The sequence below is a fragment of the Malassezia sympodialis genome, genomic scaffold (assembly GCF_000349305.1).
Source record: "Malassezia sympodialis ATCC 42132 genomic scaffold, msy_sf_11, whole genome shotgun sequence".
In the NCBI taxonomy this organism is placed as follows: domain Eukaryota; kingdom Fungi; phylum Basidiomycota; class Malasseziomycetes; order Malasseziales; family Malasseziaceae; genus Malassezia; species Malassezia sympodialis.
The window spans coordinates 526,192-541,764 of record NW_017387809.1 but is presented as its reverse complement, the minus strand read 5'-3'; the positions used below and the strand labels follow the sequence as shown (position 1 = coordinate 541,764).

The window sequence follows — 15,573 nt, the reverse complement described above, 5'->3', positions numbered from 1 at the left end:
CTCGGACGCACTAGCTGACACAATAGGGCTTTCCTGTCGAGAAAGTGTGCGCCGCAGGGTAGAAGGCCGGAGCTCAGACAGCTTGGTAAAGCCGCTAGAGGGTCGCCGTGAAGTCGCAGAAGCGTCGTGAGACGGGTGATCCGAAGCATCCATGTACTGAGTTGAGGCCCGCTTGGGTGTACTTTCGGAGGGGCCAGAGGGCCGCGGAGCAGGTCCATGGACGTGCGATAGGGAGGTAGGTGTGTGAGATTCTGGCTGCGAAAAGAAAGGCTCGGCACTGTCAAAGCTCGTGGACTCGTCTTGGTTGGTCACGTCCGGGTTGTTCCTAGTGAGCACCGACGTCTCTTGGGTCTGCGGCTGCGAAGAAGAAGCTAATTCCCTTTCATATCAAAGGGCTGTGTCAGCTATCATTCACAAACGGCGTACTCACGCATTGTTGTATCGCTGGCCGAGGATTCTTTGCCAACTAGCCCCATCAATAGCTTCTGCTCCTCGCGCTCCGCTGCATTTTTGCGCTGCTTCTTGGCTTTAAGGTCATTCAAACGCTGCTGCATGGCAGCCGAGCCTTCTTCAACGAGAGCCTGTACCGCAGACGAGGCAGCCGAGATGTATTCATCGTTCCGAGGTTCGTGGATGATGGTCGTCTCGTCGCCCGCCGCCTCAGGCTCGGCGGTCGTATCAGTGGGTACAGGATGCGATGCCTTGTTCTGACGAGCCTTTTCTTTTTCCAACTTCTTGGCTGCCTGTTCGGCACGGAATGCTTCCATCTCTGCCTTGGTCCGACGGTGGCGACGAGGCTTTTCCGACACAGACTCTTGCGACAGGGGAGGATTTGTTTGGGAAGAAGGGGGAGCAGATTGAGAAAGGGGCAAGTCATCATCCGAGTCGTCATCCGAGTCGGCTGTGGGAGGGGCAGCAGGAGCTTCCTGCAGAGGTTCGTTTTCCTTTTGTTTCTTCGCTTTCTTGTCTGCCTCCTTCTCAGTATCCTTTTCTGCGACCTTCTTCTGCTTGCGCTTCCGGCCAGATTCCTTCGGCGTTGCATCGGCCGCAGTGGATGCCTCGCGGCCATCAGCCGGTGCCTCGGGGCCATCAACCGGTGCCTCGCGACCACTAGCGGGTGCCTCGCGAACTTCGGCGGGCGTGTCCTCGGCGATGGGCGCTGAGGCATCAGTAGCAGGCTCAGGCGCAGGAGGGGGTGCGGACGCGCCCTTGCCGCGTGTCCCCCGGCGAGAACGTGGCTTGGAAGGCGTTTGCAGACTCGGGTCTGTGGTCGGCTTGGATACGCCCACGTTTGCCGCGTCCATTTCCACGTTCACGGTAACGACCGACTCGCGAGAAGCGTATACTTGGAAAGCACGAAAGTCCTCTGCATCTTCGAGATCGATCTCCATTCCATCAGGCGCGGTGTAAGAGAGAAGCATGGGAGTTTGGGGGTCAACCTGGTACTTATCGCAGACCACTTTGCGGGCCGTCGACAGGTTGAAAGAGCCTAAGAGAGGTGAGCAGCGCATATAACGAACCATCCAATACACGGTTAAAGCCCTTCCCGAATGAAGTCCGGAAGGCGACGATGGTCTGCCACGCGGGCGAGCGCAGATCCATAGCGTGAGCGAAGCTTGTGTCGGCGGAGTGGGGGCCGCGTGATTTGCGGCGCTTGGGTGTAGGCGTGTGGTTCTCCACAGTGGCCGCAACACTAGGTGGTTGCAGCGGCGTCATGGACAGAATACAAAGACTCCCAAATTGGGGGTGACTAAGGAGCGTGTTCACAAAAAATAGAGTGGGCCACTGGCACCAACGAATTCAAAGCGGCGTCGCAAGGCACGCAGGGCAGCAGGACGCGAGCGTACACGGGTTATCACGTGACCGCGTCTGGCGAGTAGCACGTCCGTCGTCCTCGGCACAGTGCCCTAGAGGTAACAATGGAGACAGAATCATAGTGCTATCAGAAGTCGGTAGCGCGGCCGCCAAAAGTCCACTCGGAGTTCCAGCGGAGTGGATCTGTCTTCGGGCCGCCAACTTCGCCTGTTACCGGGTTCACATCGCCCTCGAACTCGACGCTGGCCTTTTGGCGCGCATCAGGATGCGCATTCGACTCCTTCCCTTCCTTATCAATGTCTGCAAAGGGTATCGTGTCTACTTCGTCAGCAGAAAGAACATACTTTCCTTGTCGCGCACAAGCTTTTCAAACTCTTTCTGCTCCTCCTTTGGAAGCGGAATGGGGCCCGGGCGCGAAAAAGGTGCATCCGAACGAGCTAAAACCGACGAAGCAAAGGTGCGCAGCTGGCAGGGCGCCCGCTCTGCTACATTCGAAGAGAATGTTCGCAACATAGCGTGATGGTGAGAGGCCACCGGCGGGCCTCCACTTCGGATTATCATGACTATCCAACATAACGGGGGAGGGGGGAGGGCATGCTTACCGCACGCGCTGAAGAGCAGGCATGGGGCGCACAGAGCGCGTCGATGGACTAGGAGGGATGCCTGGCGCGCGCACACGTGTGGGAGCAAGGGGCCGGTGCAACGCACTCCGAGTCTCGGGAGGGCGCAGCAGCGACGAGCGGCGGCGGGCATGGAGGGCGCGTGTCGCGACGTTCTCTTGCCCAAGAGCACTCTCTTTTCCCATTGAAACGCCTTCTTTGGGCTTGGAAGGTCCAGGGACCAGAGGGCCAGTGTCCGCGAGGCCCGCATCGCCAAGACCGTCGTCCTGGAGAGACTCAAGCGGGATGCGAGTGACGCGCTTCAGGAATGGTGAAGGGCGTTCTTCTTCGCTGCAGAGATGCCACTGCGGCTCATGAGGGAGTTTGTTGAGGTTCATAGGCTCTGAGTGCAACGCTGGCAACGCCGCCGCGCTCGGTGCTGCATCCTCCGACGGAAGCGACGCACGTTTTGTCCGTAGCGGCGAGCTTATGGCTTGAGCGTGGAATCGTCGGGGTGAGCGCCACATACACGAAGCATCGCGCATAGAACAGTCGGATATATCCGCTTCGGGGCGTCGCAAACGCGCAAGAACTGAGGCCGCGGCGTGGACACTCTTGGAGGGGGGGAAAGGGGGCGGGACGTCATCATCCACCCACTCATCGTCAGAGGTGCCAGCGCGCGTCGCTAAGGGTGCCTCGGTGATCTCAGGTGCTTCTAGCGACTCCGACGCAGTCTTAGGAGGGGACGACTTGCGTGGACGCGTGCGGCTGGTGCTGCGAGCGAGCGAGGACGCATCGGCCTGCAAGCGAGCGAGAAGCGCATCCTTTTCCTGGAGCGCGCGACGCTGAGAAGCAAGTTCGTCCTGTAACTGCATGCGCTCTTGTTTCCACTGCAATAGATCGTGGCGGTACGAGGCACAAGCCTCCTCCCGCCGGCACAACTCGCGCTCGCGCTCATGCAGGGCGATCTCGCGCTCCTCGAGTGCGAGTGCGCGTGCGTCGGAGTGCGCAGCCGAGGTAGTGGCCTGTGCTGAATCGCAGGCACGCTCACGCTCAGCCAAAGCAGCCTCGCGGGCGTCGAGCGCGAGAGCCTGCTGCTGTACGCGTTGCTTCTCCTGAAGAACAGACTTGTGCAGTTGCGCCAGTGCGTGCGTGCGCGATGCGAGTTTGATCTGTTTGATCTGGAGGAGCTGGCGGACCGTGGGCCGCCGCCGGTGGTCGAGCTGCAACATGATGTGCACGGCCTCCTGCAGGTCGCGTGAGTACTGCCTGGGGAGGGCAGGGACGAGGCCCTGCTTGATCTTGTGGGTAAGCTCTGCCTGGTTCGACGCATCGAATGGAGGAGAGAGCGCACACAGCTCGTATACAATGCATCCGAGGGCCCATACGTCGGACTTGGTATCGTAGGGCTGGCCCGTGGCAAGCTCGGGGCTCATGTAGTAGGGTGTGCCGACGTAGGTGTTGGCGAACGCCTGGGAGGCAATCTGCTTGCTAAGGCCAAAGTCCCCAAGCTTGACATTTTGGTCAGCGTCGAGAAACACGTTCTCTGGCTTGAGATCGCGGTGTAGAATGGCCTGAGCAGGACGCGCACCGGGGGCGCCGGGCGCCGATCGGTAGTGGCACGCCTCAAGAGCAGTGACCATCTGGGCGAAAAAGCCCCACACTGTCTCTTCGGGGAGATGCGTCTTGGACTTGCGGCACCGTTTGATCACCGAACCGAGGTCGCCGCCCTCGCACAGCTCCATCACGATATACAAGACGCCGTTTTCGGAGTCGACGTAGCGCTCCTCGTAGCGCACCACATGGTCGTGCTGCAGTGTGCGCAGGATGTTGACTTCGGATACAATATGTTTTCGGTCGCGCTCATTCATGCGCTCAAAGTTGAGTTCCTTGCGGGCAAACAGGCGGCCGTCGGACTTGCGGCGCACCTTGCGGATCAAGCCAAATGTGCCGCTTCCAATGACGTCGAGGGCCTCGTCTGGCGTAAGTGGTTGGTACGTACATCCTTCCAGTGCATGGGCAATGTGGCTCGGCGGGCGCCGCGTCATGTCGGCGGGCGCTGGGCGCATGTTCCCTGGGGAGGACGAGGAGCGGCGGCCTCGGCAGTCCGTGTGCAGCTGTAGGTGTTACATGCACGTGGAGTTTAATCGAGCCGTCCGGCTGCAGGGCCCTGCGGCTGGAAATGGAGGCGCCGAGCGTCGCGGAGCTTGACGCGCCCCGTTCCTCGCCGGTCCCATGGATGAGCATTCGTGGCACGAATGGTGGCGCTTTGCCGTGGAAGATGGGGGAATCGGCACCTGTATAGCTGCACTCACACGCGTCACGAACGAGAATGCGAATCGTCTCGCTTTCCGCCAAGGTGAGCCCATCACGGTGCTCTTCTGTGTGCTTCCGCCCCAGGACACGGTGTACCCTAGTGGCCTATTCCTCGGGTTTTGCGGGTATTCTATTGGGATTTTTGATGGGAAAGAGGTCCATACTATGACGCCGCTTCGGTCGGCGGGCACCGTCGACGCCGCGCTGCCTGCGGCGCAGCGCCCTTTTGCGCCTGTGGTCAAACTCACGTCAATTCATGTGCCGCCAGGACGGCGGATTGTGCGCTTTGAGGAGCGAACATGGCTCCCACCGACGCCACCGCAGGCCGAGAAGCCGTTAGCTGCGGATCCTCCAAGCGCTGGGGAATCGCGACCCGCCGAGTTTTCTGACGAGGGCGCTATGGCCATCTCGGCGGCAATGCTCTCGCAGCATCCGCTGGATATGTCGTATGTGACGCGGCAATCGTATACCGACACGCAGCCACACCAAGAGCCGGCAACCCTCGAACCCGAGGCAAGTGCCGACTCGAAAAGCCCGTTGCCGGACGAGGAGTCGCTGTGGGACGATATGCGCACTCGGGACCCGACTTACTCTATCTACGATTCGTATTTCCGACCGAGCACCTATCTGTATGAGGACGAGGAGGACGAGGAGGACGAGGCGCCCGTGCAAAATACACCGGCGCCGGCGAACAATCCGCCTTCGAGCGCGGATATGGAAGCACCAAGCGAGCGCGACAACGCGCAGGCGACTCCGAGTCGGCAAGCACTGCTCCATGCACTGAGCAGCGACAATGACGACTCGATGATGCAGCCACGCCCTATGGATACGCTCATGCAGGATATGCCACGCACGAAGAACCGGCTTCTGGACCAGGCAGACGACACTAGTGCCTCGATGACGCGCTCCTCATCCGTGCGATCCGACGAGCCAAGTACTCGTTCGGCAGACGTCCGTTTTCCATTGCCAGGGACGCCCGTGAGTGCCAGTCCGTCACGCCAAAAGACGCCGTACCGGCCTATGGGCACGCCGGCCGGCCGCGGATCTCCGTGGTCGGTGGGCTCCACGACGGCTGTGCCGCGTGGCCCCGGTGCATCGCCCGCTTCGTCTCCGCTGCGGCTCGCGAGCCCCGCGCCCACGGCGGACACAACGCTAGTGGGCCGGCCCATGAGCCCCTTTTCGTCGCCACGGCTGCAGATGGGCTCGGGACATTCGACTCCGACAATGAGCCCAAAGCGGGACCCGCGACCGCCGCAGGAGCCGCTCTCGCACCCGGCACCGAGCCTGTTTGGATCGCCGCAACGCAGGGCCTTCGTGGATATGTCGGAGCATGCGCTGCCTGAGCGTGCGCAGTTGTTCCAGCAGTGGAGCACTGTGTTGACGGAACGCACGTCGTCGTCGCGCACCTACAAGCACGCGGTGCAGCTAGTGCATGCAGGCGTGCCGGGAGCGCTGCGGGGCCGGGTGTGGCTGTATCTGGTTGAGAAGAAAATGCGCATGAAACCGGAGGCGTACGAGAATGTGGCGCGAGCATCACAAGACTCGCTCGCATACCCCGACAAGTATCCGTTTGCGCAGCTGATTGAGCAGGATCTCGATCAGTGTTTTCCCCTCAGTCAGCCATTTACGGGCCTAGCGGGCTCGACGCGTGATGACATCCGGCGCATGCTGCACATGTACGCGTTCTACTACCCCGATGTGGGATACACCGAGGGCATGTGCCTGGTGGTGGGAGTACTGCTGACGCATCTGCAGATCGAGAACGCATTCTGGTTGCTCGACACGCTTGTGCGTGAGTATGGCCTGTCCGACATGTACTCGGGCAACATGCACCGGCTGCAGGTCGACAACTTCGTCGTGGATGAGCTCGTGCGCTTGGTCGATGCACCGCTGCACCAGCGCCTCAAAGAGCTGCGCATCGAGCCCATCATGTTCCTTCCCGGCTGGGTGCTCCCGTTGTTCGTGCGCACACTCCCGTGGGCCGCGCTGCTGCGTGTGTGGGACATGTTCCTGTGCTATGGACACCCGTTCCTCCTGCGCACGGCCGTGGCCGTGGTGTGTCTGAGCCGCCAGGCCGTGATGGGCGCCCAGCTGCCCGACCGGAGCCTCGCGCTCCGCCAACTCGTGTTTGTGCACCCGGCCCCGTTGACCGTGGATGGCGTGCTCAGCCGCGCCCTTGAGCTGCCCGTTACCGACAAGGAGCTCGCCCGTATGCAGGCATCGGCAGAGCGCCTCGTCGGCTCGACGACGCGCCCATCGTACGCCATTGAGCGCAATGACCCGCGCCGCGAGCGGCTGCAGGGTAAACCCGTGACGAAAAAGACACTACGAGTATTAATGGGACGACCAAAGACGTCATAGTGAATGAAGAATCCGTACGGTTCGGTCATAGCCGCAGCTTGCAACGCGTCCATCGGCTAGCACTGTGACGCCTCTAATCACAGTGTTTCCGCCGCTCCGCCAGGCGGCTGCAGCAAGAGCAGCACCCGCACGCCCACCAGCCGCCTCAGGCGCGCTGCCATGGCAGCGCACACTTGCACGCTCCGTGCCATCGAGGGCCACAAGCCGCAGCACACCATCCTCGCCTGTGACCCACACAGCCTCGCCCCGCGGCATCCACGCATGCCGTGGACTCGCAAAAGCCGACGCCGGCGCAGATGTCCAGAGCGTCGCATGCCGGCGCGCTGAAAAGAGCGGCATGAGCAGGATCCGCGAGGGCGCAGGTGATCCGCCATCCAAGCGATCCGAGGTGCCCAACTCGCCCGTTTGCACAGCGACATAGCGCCCCGACGGATGTAGCGTCAAGTGGAGCTGCGTGAGAAGAAACAACGTACCAATGAGTAGCTTCTGTGCTGATCGTTGGGGTCCGCGTTCGTACCATATTCCAGGACCGTCCAGTCGGGCGTACCACCCGCTGCAGGCAGTGCCACATAGTGCAGCGTTGCGCGGTCACGCGCGGTGTACAGAAGCCAGGTGCGCTCGAGTAGCCCGGGCGCATCTCCCGGCGTCGCCGGACCACGCACAAAGAGTAACGCCTCGGGATTCGTCGGCAGCACAAGGGTATGTAAGCGCGTGTACACAGGCTTGTCATGGCGAATGTCGGCCGCATAAATGTGGATGTTCTTGTCGTAGCCAGCCGTCGCCATGAAGCGGCCATCATCGCTGTGCGCGACACGCACGACAAAGCGTTTATGGTCGCGAATTTCGTGCACAGGCAAGTCATGCAGCAGGTCCCACTGCACGACACGGCCATCCATGCCGGCCGTGAGCACATAGGTCGGGCGCTGCGGGTGCTGACTCATGTCGAGCACGGCCGCCTCGTGGCCCATGCGTAGGCCATCCGCACTCACGGACGCTTCCAGGACGCCAACCACTTCGCCGTTCGTTACGTCGGTAAATACCACGCGTCGATCTGCACTCGTCGTTGCAATGCAGGGCCCCCCGACGCCAGGATACGTAGCAGGCATCACAGATAGAATGTTTGACATGTGCAGGTAATCGTACGTCGCTGCTAGTTCATACGCAGGAAGCGGCACCTGGGAGAGTGCGTCTGTGGGTCTGTCCTCCAGGGTAATATCTTGCAGGGCCTGTGACATCGCATGCGACTCTGCAAGCTCCACGAGGGTGCGCAGATCATGCGGGACATGCTCGCGTACCGAAGAAGTCGAGGTACGGCCGCCCTCGCGCTCAAAAGTAGCAAGTGTGTCCTGATAGCCGTGCGTGCGTAGAAACGCCGCCACGATGGCCTCGCATTCGGCCTCAAGATCCATAGGCGTGGAGGTCGAAAATGGCCCATTCTCCACACGACCGCCATGCCGTCTCCGCCGTTGGACGCAGGCGCGAAGAACCTGCTCGTAGACAAGCTGCGGCAACAGCCCACGCGCTCGGCGCCTGCGCCGGCGCCTACGGCACCAGGGCCAGCTGACCCTTTCGAAGGCGCACGCATGCCAGAGGTGGTACGCTCTCCTACGTTCAGCAACGCACGACCGTGCAAACGCATCGTTACACAGCGCCACTTAGAACACTTTCATCATGGGCCACTCTTTGCAGAGATACTTGGCATTCTACGTGCGGGAAACGAGGCTGTGCGTGGGAAGAAGCTCACGGACGCGGTACACGAAAGTGCCGAGGTCCAAGCGCTCCTCGCGATCGTGGACCAAATCCATGCACTGGTGGAAGAAACGCCTCGCGATACGGACTCGGCATCTGTGTCGCGTTTTGGCAATCCGGCATTCCGGACCTTGCACGATAAAATCTGTCACGCCTCTGACAGGCTCATGGAAGGGATACCTGGGCTGGCAGGGCCGGAGCATGCTCGGGCGCGACAGGAACTCGCCGTGTACCTGCAGGAGTCGTGGGGCAACGCAAAGCGGATTGACTACGGCAGTGGAATGGAGCTCAACTTTCTCTGTTGGCTGCTGGGTCTCGTTAAGCTGGGTATCTTGGATTTGGCACGCGATGCTGAGGCACTGGTCCTCCGCGTGTTCTGGAAGTACGTGGGTGTCATGCGCATCATCCAAGCCACGTACTGGCTAGAACCAGCAGGCAGCCACGGCGTGTGGGGTCTGGACGACTACCATTTCCTGCCGTTTCTCTGGGGCGCCGCGCAGCTGATGGACCATCCGTATTTGCGGCCCAAGTCGATTCACGACCCTGAGATTGTGGCTGAATGCGCGCCGGCGTACATGTACTTTTCCTGCATCCAGTCGATCAACGCCGTCAAGACCGAGTCGCTGCGCTGGCACTCGCCCATGCTCGATGATATCTCGAGTGTGCGTACCTGGAACAAGGTCAACCAGGGCATGGTAAAAATGTACCGCGCCGAAGTGCTGCTGAAGCTGCCGATTGCTCAGCATATTTTCTTTGGCGACCTGCTCAGCTTTGGCCCTTGGGACGAGGACGAGGGCGACATTGTAGAAGACGAGCATGGTCACCGCTTCGCTGCTGACACGTCCCACACGCCGTGCCATACTGAGGGCCAGGCGGCAGGATGGGGCGACTGTTGTGGCATCCCCATCCCCAGCGCGTTTGCTGCCGCCGAGCTTAAGGCTAACGACCGAGTCGTGCGCCGTATCCCTTTTGACTAACCTAATACACACCGCATAGCCCTCTATAAAAAGCTATGTCAACAACATGTAATTAACAACAACACTTTACTCAAGCTGGAGGCTCGAGGCAGGGCCACCGTCAGGCGACACAGCCACAGTGGCATTGTCCACCAGGTTGGTCTGGTAAAAGTCGCCAGGCGCGGGATGGCCGACGAACGTGAGGACGTGCGCATTATCATCGTACTCAAATGTCTGCCCCATTTGAGAGCTGTCGTCGCTCATCGAGCAGTCTTGAATCACCAGCGGCGCGTTGGGCTTAGCAAGCTCCGACGCTTTCACACACTGGTTGGTAGGCGAAGAGACAGGAGAGACAATACCGTAGTGCTTCGAGCCATTAGCCTTGAAATCCATCGTCTGCGACGGGCACTCAATGAACACCATCTCATCAGCATGGTCGGAAACAGTAAGGGTCACGGGCATGCCAGTGAAGCTCAGAGGACGACCGTCTAGCTTCAGAGACCCGGTGACCTTGTAATCGGTACAGTTGAGAGCGTTGACAATCTTGCTGCTCGTAGGAGGGGGTGGAGGGGTCTGTGAAGCAGCCGCCTCAACGGGAGCAGGATCAGCCGGCGAGGAGGCAGCAGCATCCGCAGGAGCCGGAGATGCGTCAGGGGCAGGTGCAGGTGCAGGGGCAGAAGGCGCGGGAGCAGCAGCCTCCACGGGTGACGGAGCTGCGTCCGGCGCAGGGGCAGAAGGCGCGGGAGCTGCAGCCTCCACGGGCGACGGAGCTGCGTCAGGGACAGGGGCAGGAGGCGAGGAAGCAGCAGCATCCACCGGCGCCGGGGCCGCATCAGAGGCCGGAGGAACAGCGGCAGGAGCCGTCATAACGGCGGGAATAAGAGCCGCAAGGGCAAGAACGCTAACGACTCGAGGGAAGTACATAAAGAATAGGGGGAAAGAGGGAGGGACAAGGACACACTTGAATAGTATATATATATATATACATCCGATACATCACATTGAGGTGGACGAATGTGACAATCAGGTAATTTGTGGGGCTATGCATGCAGTGTTGCCACACACTATTGGGGCTTGGCACGTATTAGTAGAAATTGACCCTGTTGTATGGTCAGGTTTCTATCCAATCGCTATTTTTTAAAAAAGTTTAGTAATTTAATCGGACGCGATAGGCGATGTGCTGTTCCTGTTTAGATCGGTTCTTCAACAGGGCGGTGCTTGCCGTAAAGAGTTTCACAATGCCGGCTGGCGATTTAGTCCCGCCATCCCTGACAGAGCAGCATTTCTTGCTGCATGCATTGAGGTCCACGGCAGTCCGTGTTGATGGGCGCAAGTTCGGACAGGCACGACCTGTCCGCATTGAGTTTAGCAATAGGCAGGGTTGGTGCCAAGTGTCGCTAGGTCATACAGTGTAAGTTGTCGGGCTGTGTTCGATTGACTGCCAGTGTTGTAGCGTCCGTGGATGCCACCCTAGGTCCGCCGCGTGCCGAACGTCCTTATGAGGGCCAATTGCAAATAACGACGGATATTATGCCCATGGCTGGCGTCGAATATGATGCTGGCGGTGTCGCTGGGGCGACTGAGTCACGCGAACGCGAAGCCCTTTTTGACCGCTTAGTAGAGCGAGCTGTGCGGCACACTGAAGCAATTGACCGCGAAGCCTTGTGCGTGATCGCAGGCAAGGTCGTTTGGCACATTCATCTCACTGTCCATCTTTTGGCGGACCACGGCGCCCCTGTGGATGCTGCTGTGCTGGCCAGTATGGTGGCTTTGCGCCATTTCCGTCGTTCGGATGTATCCGTGGCGGATGGAGAAGTGACAGTCCATTCGTCTGACGAGCGTGTCCCTGTTCCTTTGGCATATCACCACATGCCTTTTTGCATGTCGTTTGCCATGTTCATTCTGCGACCCGAGACGGAGACCGAACGCAGTTTGCTGATGGCACAATCTCACACAGCGTCTACAGACTCACAGCTGGTGGATATGGACGTGGAAAAAGAAGGTCCTAAGGAATTAGATATACCTGTGGCTCTGTTGGATCCATCCATGCTCGAGCAGACCTTAGCGCATTCAAGCATTTCTATCGTGATGAATGCGCAGCGTGAAGTTTGTGTGCTAGACAAAGCCGGTGGTGTATCACTCCCGTACCAAGTGATTATGGCGCTCCTCAAAGATGCTGCTATGCGCGCCAAGGAGCTCACACAACTCGTCGAAACGGCTTTAGCCGAGGATGCCAGTAAGCGCGTCACGTCCGTACCATAAAATGAACCTTAGATACCAACACGTGGCCCTCCACAAGCTACCATGTCACCTAGGATAGACGACCCTCGAGCGGGTACTGTGCGTGCCGTGCCGCACCCGCCGCTTGATAAATTAAGCGATCCTTTAAGCGTGGAGCCACCAGAGACCCCATGTCCCTCTTATCTAGAGACATCTCAAGCACGCCATTGGATGTTTAGTCGTGAAGAACTCAATCAGTTGCGGTCGGAGACGTATGCACAGGCAACGGCTGCTCTTCGTGAGTTTGTGAAAGAAAACGAACCAGGGACTACTCTTCATCTTCTTTCAAAAGAAGATGAGCTATCTATTATCCGGTTTTACTTGCTTCGAATTGGACGTCTTGTAAAGGCCTTTGGACTCCCGTCTCTAGTTGAAGCAACAGCTATGACACTGATGAAGCGATTCTATTTACGGAATTCTTGCATGCAATTTCATCCCAAATTGATAATGTGAGTAACTGTTTAACTCTTACTCTAGGCTAACCAGCATATATCTTGCTTCCAAAGCAGAAAACTATCCTCTTCCTCTATCTGTCTTCTGTACTCAAGTGAACAAAAATTCGGCACCCCGAGACCCGGGCCAAACTCCGTCTGCAGCTCGAGGCGATGTCACTGAAAAAATTATTGAAGATCTTGAATTTGGGATGGTACAAAGTCTGAACTTTGAATTGGCTGTCCATGGCGCCCACCGGGCCTTGTATGGCCTTATCCTTGATCTTCAAACTATCGAGCCTTCTCTCACTCGCGATGAGTGGCTTTCCATTGCAAGTGCCATACAATCGAATTTACATCTTTCTCGTTTCTCCGATGCAGAATTCCTCTACACTCCCTCCCAAATTGCTCTAGCTTCATGCTGGATTTCTTCCACGGGTAGGGACTCGCTATCTGGAAAAGCGCTTGCAGAAAAATGGCTCTCCAGCAAAGAAGAGCTGTCTACCCAGATTCACAAGAAAAACGTCCAAAATCATGAACATTGGAACGCGAAACACAAAGCCTTGCACCCTGAACCGCAGCCTAGCGCGGACGAGTCCCAAACCAAAATACTGGACCACAAAGCCAGTAAACCATCTTTTGAGGCGGAAAAGGTAAAGAGTATTTTAGAGAAAGCATCTCAAGAGGTTCTTTCAGTGGCACAGCACCAGAATGGCGACTCTGAACCGCTTCGACCCTATGTGGACACGGAGCATGTAAAGCAAATTGACCTCCATCTCCGTTCCAACCTGTTAATTTTTGAAAAAATGCAAAAAACAGTGTACGTTACATCGACTCACTCTAGAAATCGGAAACGTTCTGCTTCGGATGGACCAGAGAATCCCAAGCGGGCTCGCATTGATACCCAGGCATCGGATTCCGAATAGCTCGTACCTCGTAGATGCCTCTCCGCAACTCACCTCCACACAGGCGGCGTGCCTAGCCATGCCTATCGAGAGGCTTGATGAGGATGTGATCAACCGGATTGCTGCTGGCGAAGTACGCGGATACTGCTCACCTTAGATTATCCATCGACCTTCAAATGCTCTTAAAGAGCTACTAGAAAACAGTATTGATGCAGGCGCTACACAGATAAAAATTGTGCTCAAAGAGGGAGGTCTCAAGTCGCTGCAGATCACCGATAACGGTTGTGGCATTTCCTATAATGATCTTCCACTATTATGTGAAAGGTTCGCTACATCCAAGCTTCGTAAATTCGAGGATCTATCCAATATGACCACATTTGGTTTTCGCGGGGAGGCCTTGGCCAGTATTAGCTTTGTGTCTGCGTCTGTGCAGGTTGTTACGAAAACAGACCGAGACGATTGTGCACACAAGTACGTGTCTAATCTAACAAAAGAACTGAATATTTTGCTGGAAAGATGAAGTGCGAACCAAAACCATGCGCTGGACTTGTCGGTACCAGTATTATTGCACAGGATTTGTTTTTTAATGCGCCTCAACGTCGGCGTGCGTTCAAGTCTTATTCGGATGAATACAATCGCGCGTTAGATATTGCATCCAAATATGCACTGCACTATGGCCCGAAAGGCGTAGGATTCTCGTGTAAAAAGGCCGATGGCGCTTCAATGGATCTTCAGACGCCCCAGAGCTCTAGCGGCATGCTTCAAACGATCCAACACATATATGGATCTGCTTTGGCACGAGATCTTGTCGAGCTACAAGAGATGTCGGATCCTAAGCTGGGATATTCTGCCAGCGGCTGGATTAGCACGGCCAATTGGTCTTCCAGGAAAACGTCTTTTATTTGTTTTATAAACCATCGCCTCGTCGACTGCCCTCATCTCAAACAGGCCATGGAGTCCATGTATTCTCTGATGCTGCCAAAAGGTAGGCATCCCTGGATTTACCTCTCTATTGATGTCGAGCCCACGCGCATCGACGTGAATGTACACCCTACGAAACAGGAAGTTCATTTTTTGGATGAGGATGAAATATTTGAAAAGATCACTGCAGAAGCCCAAAAGCGGCTTTCCTCTTATACTTCATGCCGTGTTTTCTCAATGAGTGACCCCCTTGGTGAAGTAGTTGCACCCAATGTGGTCCAAATCACCAACACGCGGCGTCAGGACCAGAAGTACGATCCACGCCATTTGGTGCGAGTGGATCACCAAGAGCAATCACTCGACAGCATGTTGGCCACACCAAATGTACCGCATGTACAGGGGTCGGAGCGTGTATTGGAAAGTGACTGCCCTCTATCCAGTGTAAAAGAGCTGCGCTCAGAGTGCAATAAGGACTATGATCCACACCTTACCCACCTGTTACAAAGCCATGCATTTTTAGGGGTAGTTGACCTCGAGAAAGGTTTAAGTTTAATTCAATACAGCACACAATTGTATTTGGTGCATCATGCGGTGTTGATTGAAGAATTTTGTTACCAACTCGCTCTGCGACAGTTTGGAGCCTACACCTCTGTCCGATTGGACCCACCCCCAAATCTTATTGAACTTATCGCTCTTGGATACGACATGGAAGAAGCGGACGACGAAAAAGCCTCCCTTCCTTTGTCTCGAGAGCAAGTGGCCCAAAAGATTAGCCGGGTGCTTCTTCAACGTGCAGACATGCTACAAGAATACTTTGGAATTCACTTGGACAATGAGCACGGAACAGTTTGTGCGGTTCCATCATTGCTTCCTCGTCATGGTTCATTTGGGCTCATGCTAGAGCGTCTACCGTCCTTCTTCTTCCGCCTGGGGCCACAAGTAGACTGGGAGGATGAGAAGGGGTGCTTCTACACCATGTGTCGAGAACTTGCCTATTGTCATGTACCGCCCAGTTCTGGCATCTATACCCCTCGGGCAAACTCTTCCGCGCGGGACAAGGAAGCCTGGATCATTCAGCATGTGTGGTTCGCCAATATGCTCGGGTCACGAGGCCGGTGTCTAGTACCCAAACTGCAAGCGCAAGACACAATCGTACAGGTCGCAAGCCTGCCTGATCTATGTACGTAATGTATCATGGCTCACACCAGACCGCGTCTTTGAACGTTGTTAGTAGTATTCG

At 57.1% G+C, this 15,573-nt stretch overlaps 9 protein-coding genes and 1 pseudogene across 10 annotated transcripts; 5 read left to right on the top strand and 5 right to left on the bottom strand.

The window, feature by feature from the left end:
• Positions 1-407: 407 nt before the first annotated feature.
• Positions 408-1,716, bottom strand: MSY001_2572 (uncharacterized protein; the record flags this gene model as incomplete). Its single annotated transcript, XM_018884434.1, has 2 exons — positions 408-1,489; positions 1,521-1,716. The coding sequence occupies 2 exons, from the start codon at positions 1,714-1,716 to the stop codon at positions 408-410; spliced, it is 1,278 nt and encodes a 425-aa protein (XP_018741094.1).
• Positions 1,717-1,942: 226 nt separating this feature from the next.
• On the bottom strand, positions 1,943-2,328 carry MSY001_2571 (uncharacterized protein; the record flags this gene model as incomplete). Its single annotated transcript, XM_018884433.1, has 2 exons — positions 1,943-2,133; positions 2,160-2,328. The coding sequence occupies 2 exons, from the start codon at positions 2,326-2,328 to the stop codon at positions 1,943-1,945; spliced, it is 360 nt and encodes a 119-aa protein (XP_018741093.1).
• An 85-nt stretch (positions 2,329-2,413) lies between these two features.
• Positions 2,414-4,483, bottom strand: MSY001_2570 (uncharacterized protein; the record flags this gene model as incomplete). Its single annotated transcript, XM_018884432.1, has 2 exons — positions 2,414-4,392; positions 4,417-4,483. 2 exons carry the CDS (start codon positions 4,481-4,483, stop codon positions 2,414-2,416), a joined length of 2,046 nt encoding a protein of 681 aa, XP_018741092.1.
• Positions 4,484-4,649: 166 nt separating this feature from the next.
• Positions 4,650-7,044, top strand: MSY001_2569 (uncharacterized protein; the record flags this gene model as incomplete). Its single annotated transcript, XM_018884430.1, has 2 exons — positions 4,650-6,988; positions 7,032-7,044. The coding sequence occupies 2 exons, from the start codon at positions 4,650-4,652 to the stop codon at positions 7,042-7,044; spliced, it is 2,352 nt and encodes a 783-aa protein (XP_018741091.1).
• Positions 7,045-7,085: 41 nt separating this feature from the next.
• On the bottom strand, positions 7,086-8,500 carry MSY001_2568 (uncharacterized protein; the record flags this gene model as incomplete). The annotated part of the gene is made up of 2 exons (XM_018884429.1): positions 7,086-7,541; positions 7,565-8,500. 2 exons carry the CDS (start codon positions 8,498-8,500, stop codon positions 7,086-7,088), a joined length of 1,392 nt encoding a protein of 463 aa, XP_018741090.1.
• A 42-nt stretch (positions 8,501-8,542) lies between these two features.
• MSY001_2567 (uncharacterized protein) lies at positions 8,543-9,817 on the top strand (the record flags this gene model as incomplete). Its single annotated transcript, XM_018884428.1, has 1 exon — positions 8,543-9,817. One exon carries the CDS (start codon positions 8,543-8,545, stop codon positions 9,815-9,817), a length of 1,275 nt encoding a protein of 424 aa, XP_018741089.1.
• A 66-nt stretch (positions 9,818-9,883) lies between these two features.
• MSY001_2566 (uncharacterized protein) lies at positions 9,884-10,663 on the bottom strand (the record flags this gene model as incomplete). The annotated part of the gene is made up of 1 exon (XM_018884427.1): positions 9,884-10,663. One exon carries the CDS (start codon positions 10,661-10,663, stop codon positions 9,884-9,886), a length of 780 nt encoding a protein of 259 aa, XP_018741088.1.
• A 371-nt stretch (positions 10,664-11,034) lies between these two features.
• MSY001_2565 (uncharacterized protein) lies at positions 11,035-12,058 on the top strand (the record flags this gene model as incomplete). Its single annotated transcript, XM_018884426.1, has 2 exons — positions 11,035-11,207; positions 11,242-12,058. 2 exons carry the CDS (start codon positions 11,035-11,037, stop codon positions 12,056-12,058), a joined length of 990 nt encoding a protein of 329 aa, XP_018741087.1.
• A 42-nt stretch (positions 12,059-12,100) lies between these two features.
• MSY001_2564 lies at positions 12,101-13,034 on the top strand (annotated as a pseudogene). The gene is made up of 2 exons: positions 12,101-12,525; positions 12,563-13,034. Coding segments are annotated over exons 1-2 (897 nt in total).
• A 457-nt stretch (positions 13,035-13,491) lies between these two features.
• Positions 13,492-15,521, top strand: MSY001_2563 (uncharacterized protein; the record flags this gene model as incomplete). The annotated part of the gene is made up of 3 exons (XM_018884425.1): positions 13,492-13,545; positions 13,570-13,887; positions 13,929-15,521. The coding sequence occupies 3 exons, from the start codon at positions 13,492-13,494 to the stop codon at positions 15,519-15,521; spliced, it is 1,965 nt and encodes a 654-aa protein (XP_018741086.1).
• Positions 15,522-15,573: the final 52 nt, after the last annotated feature.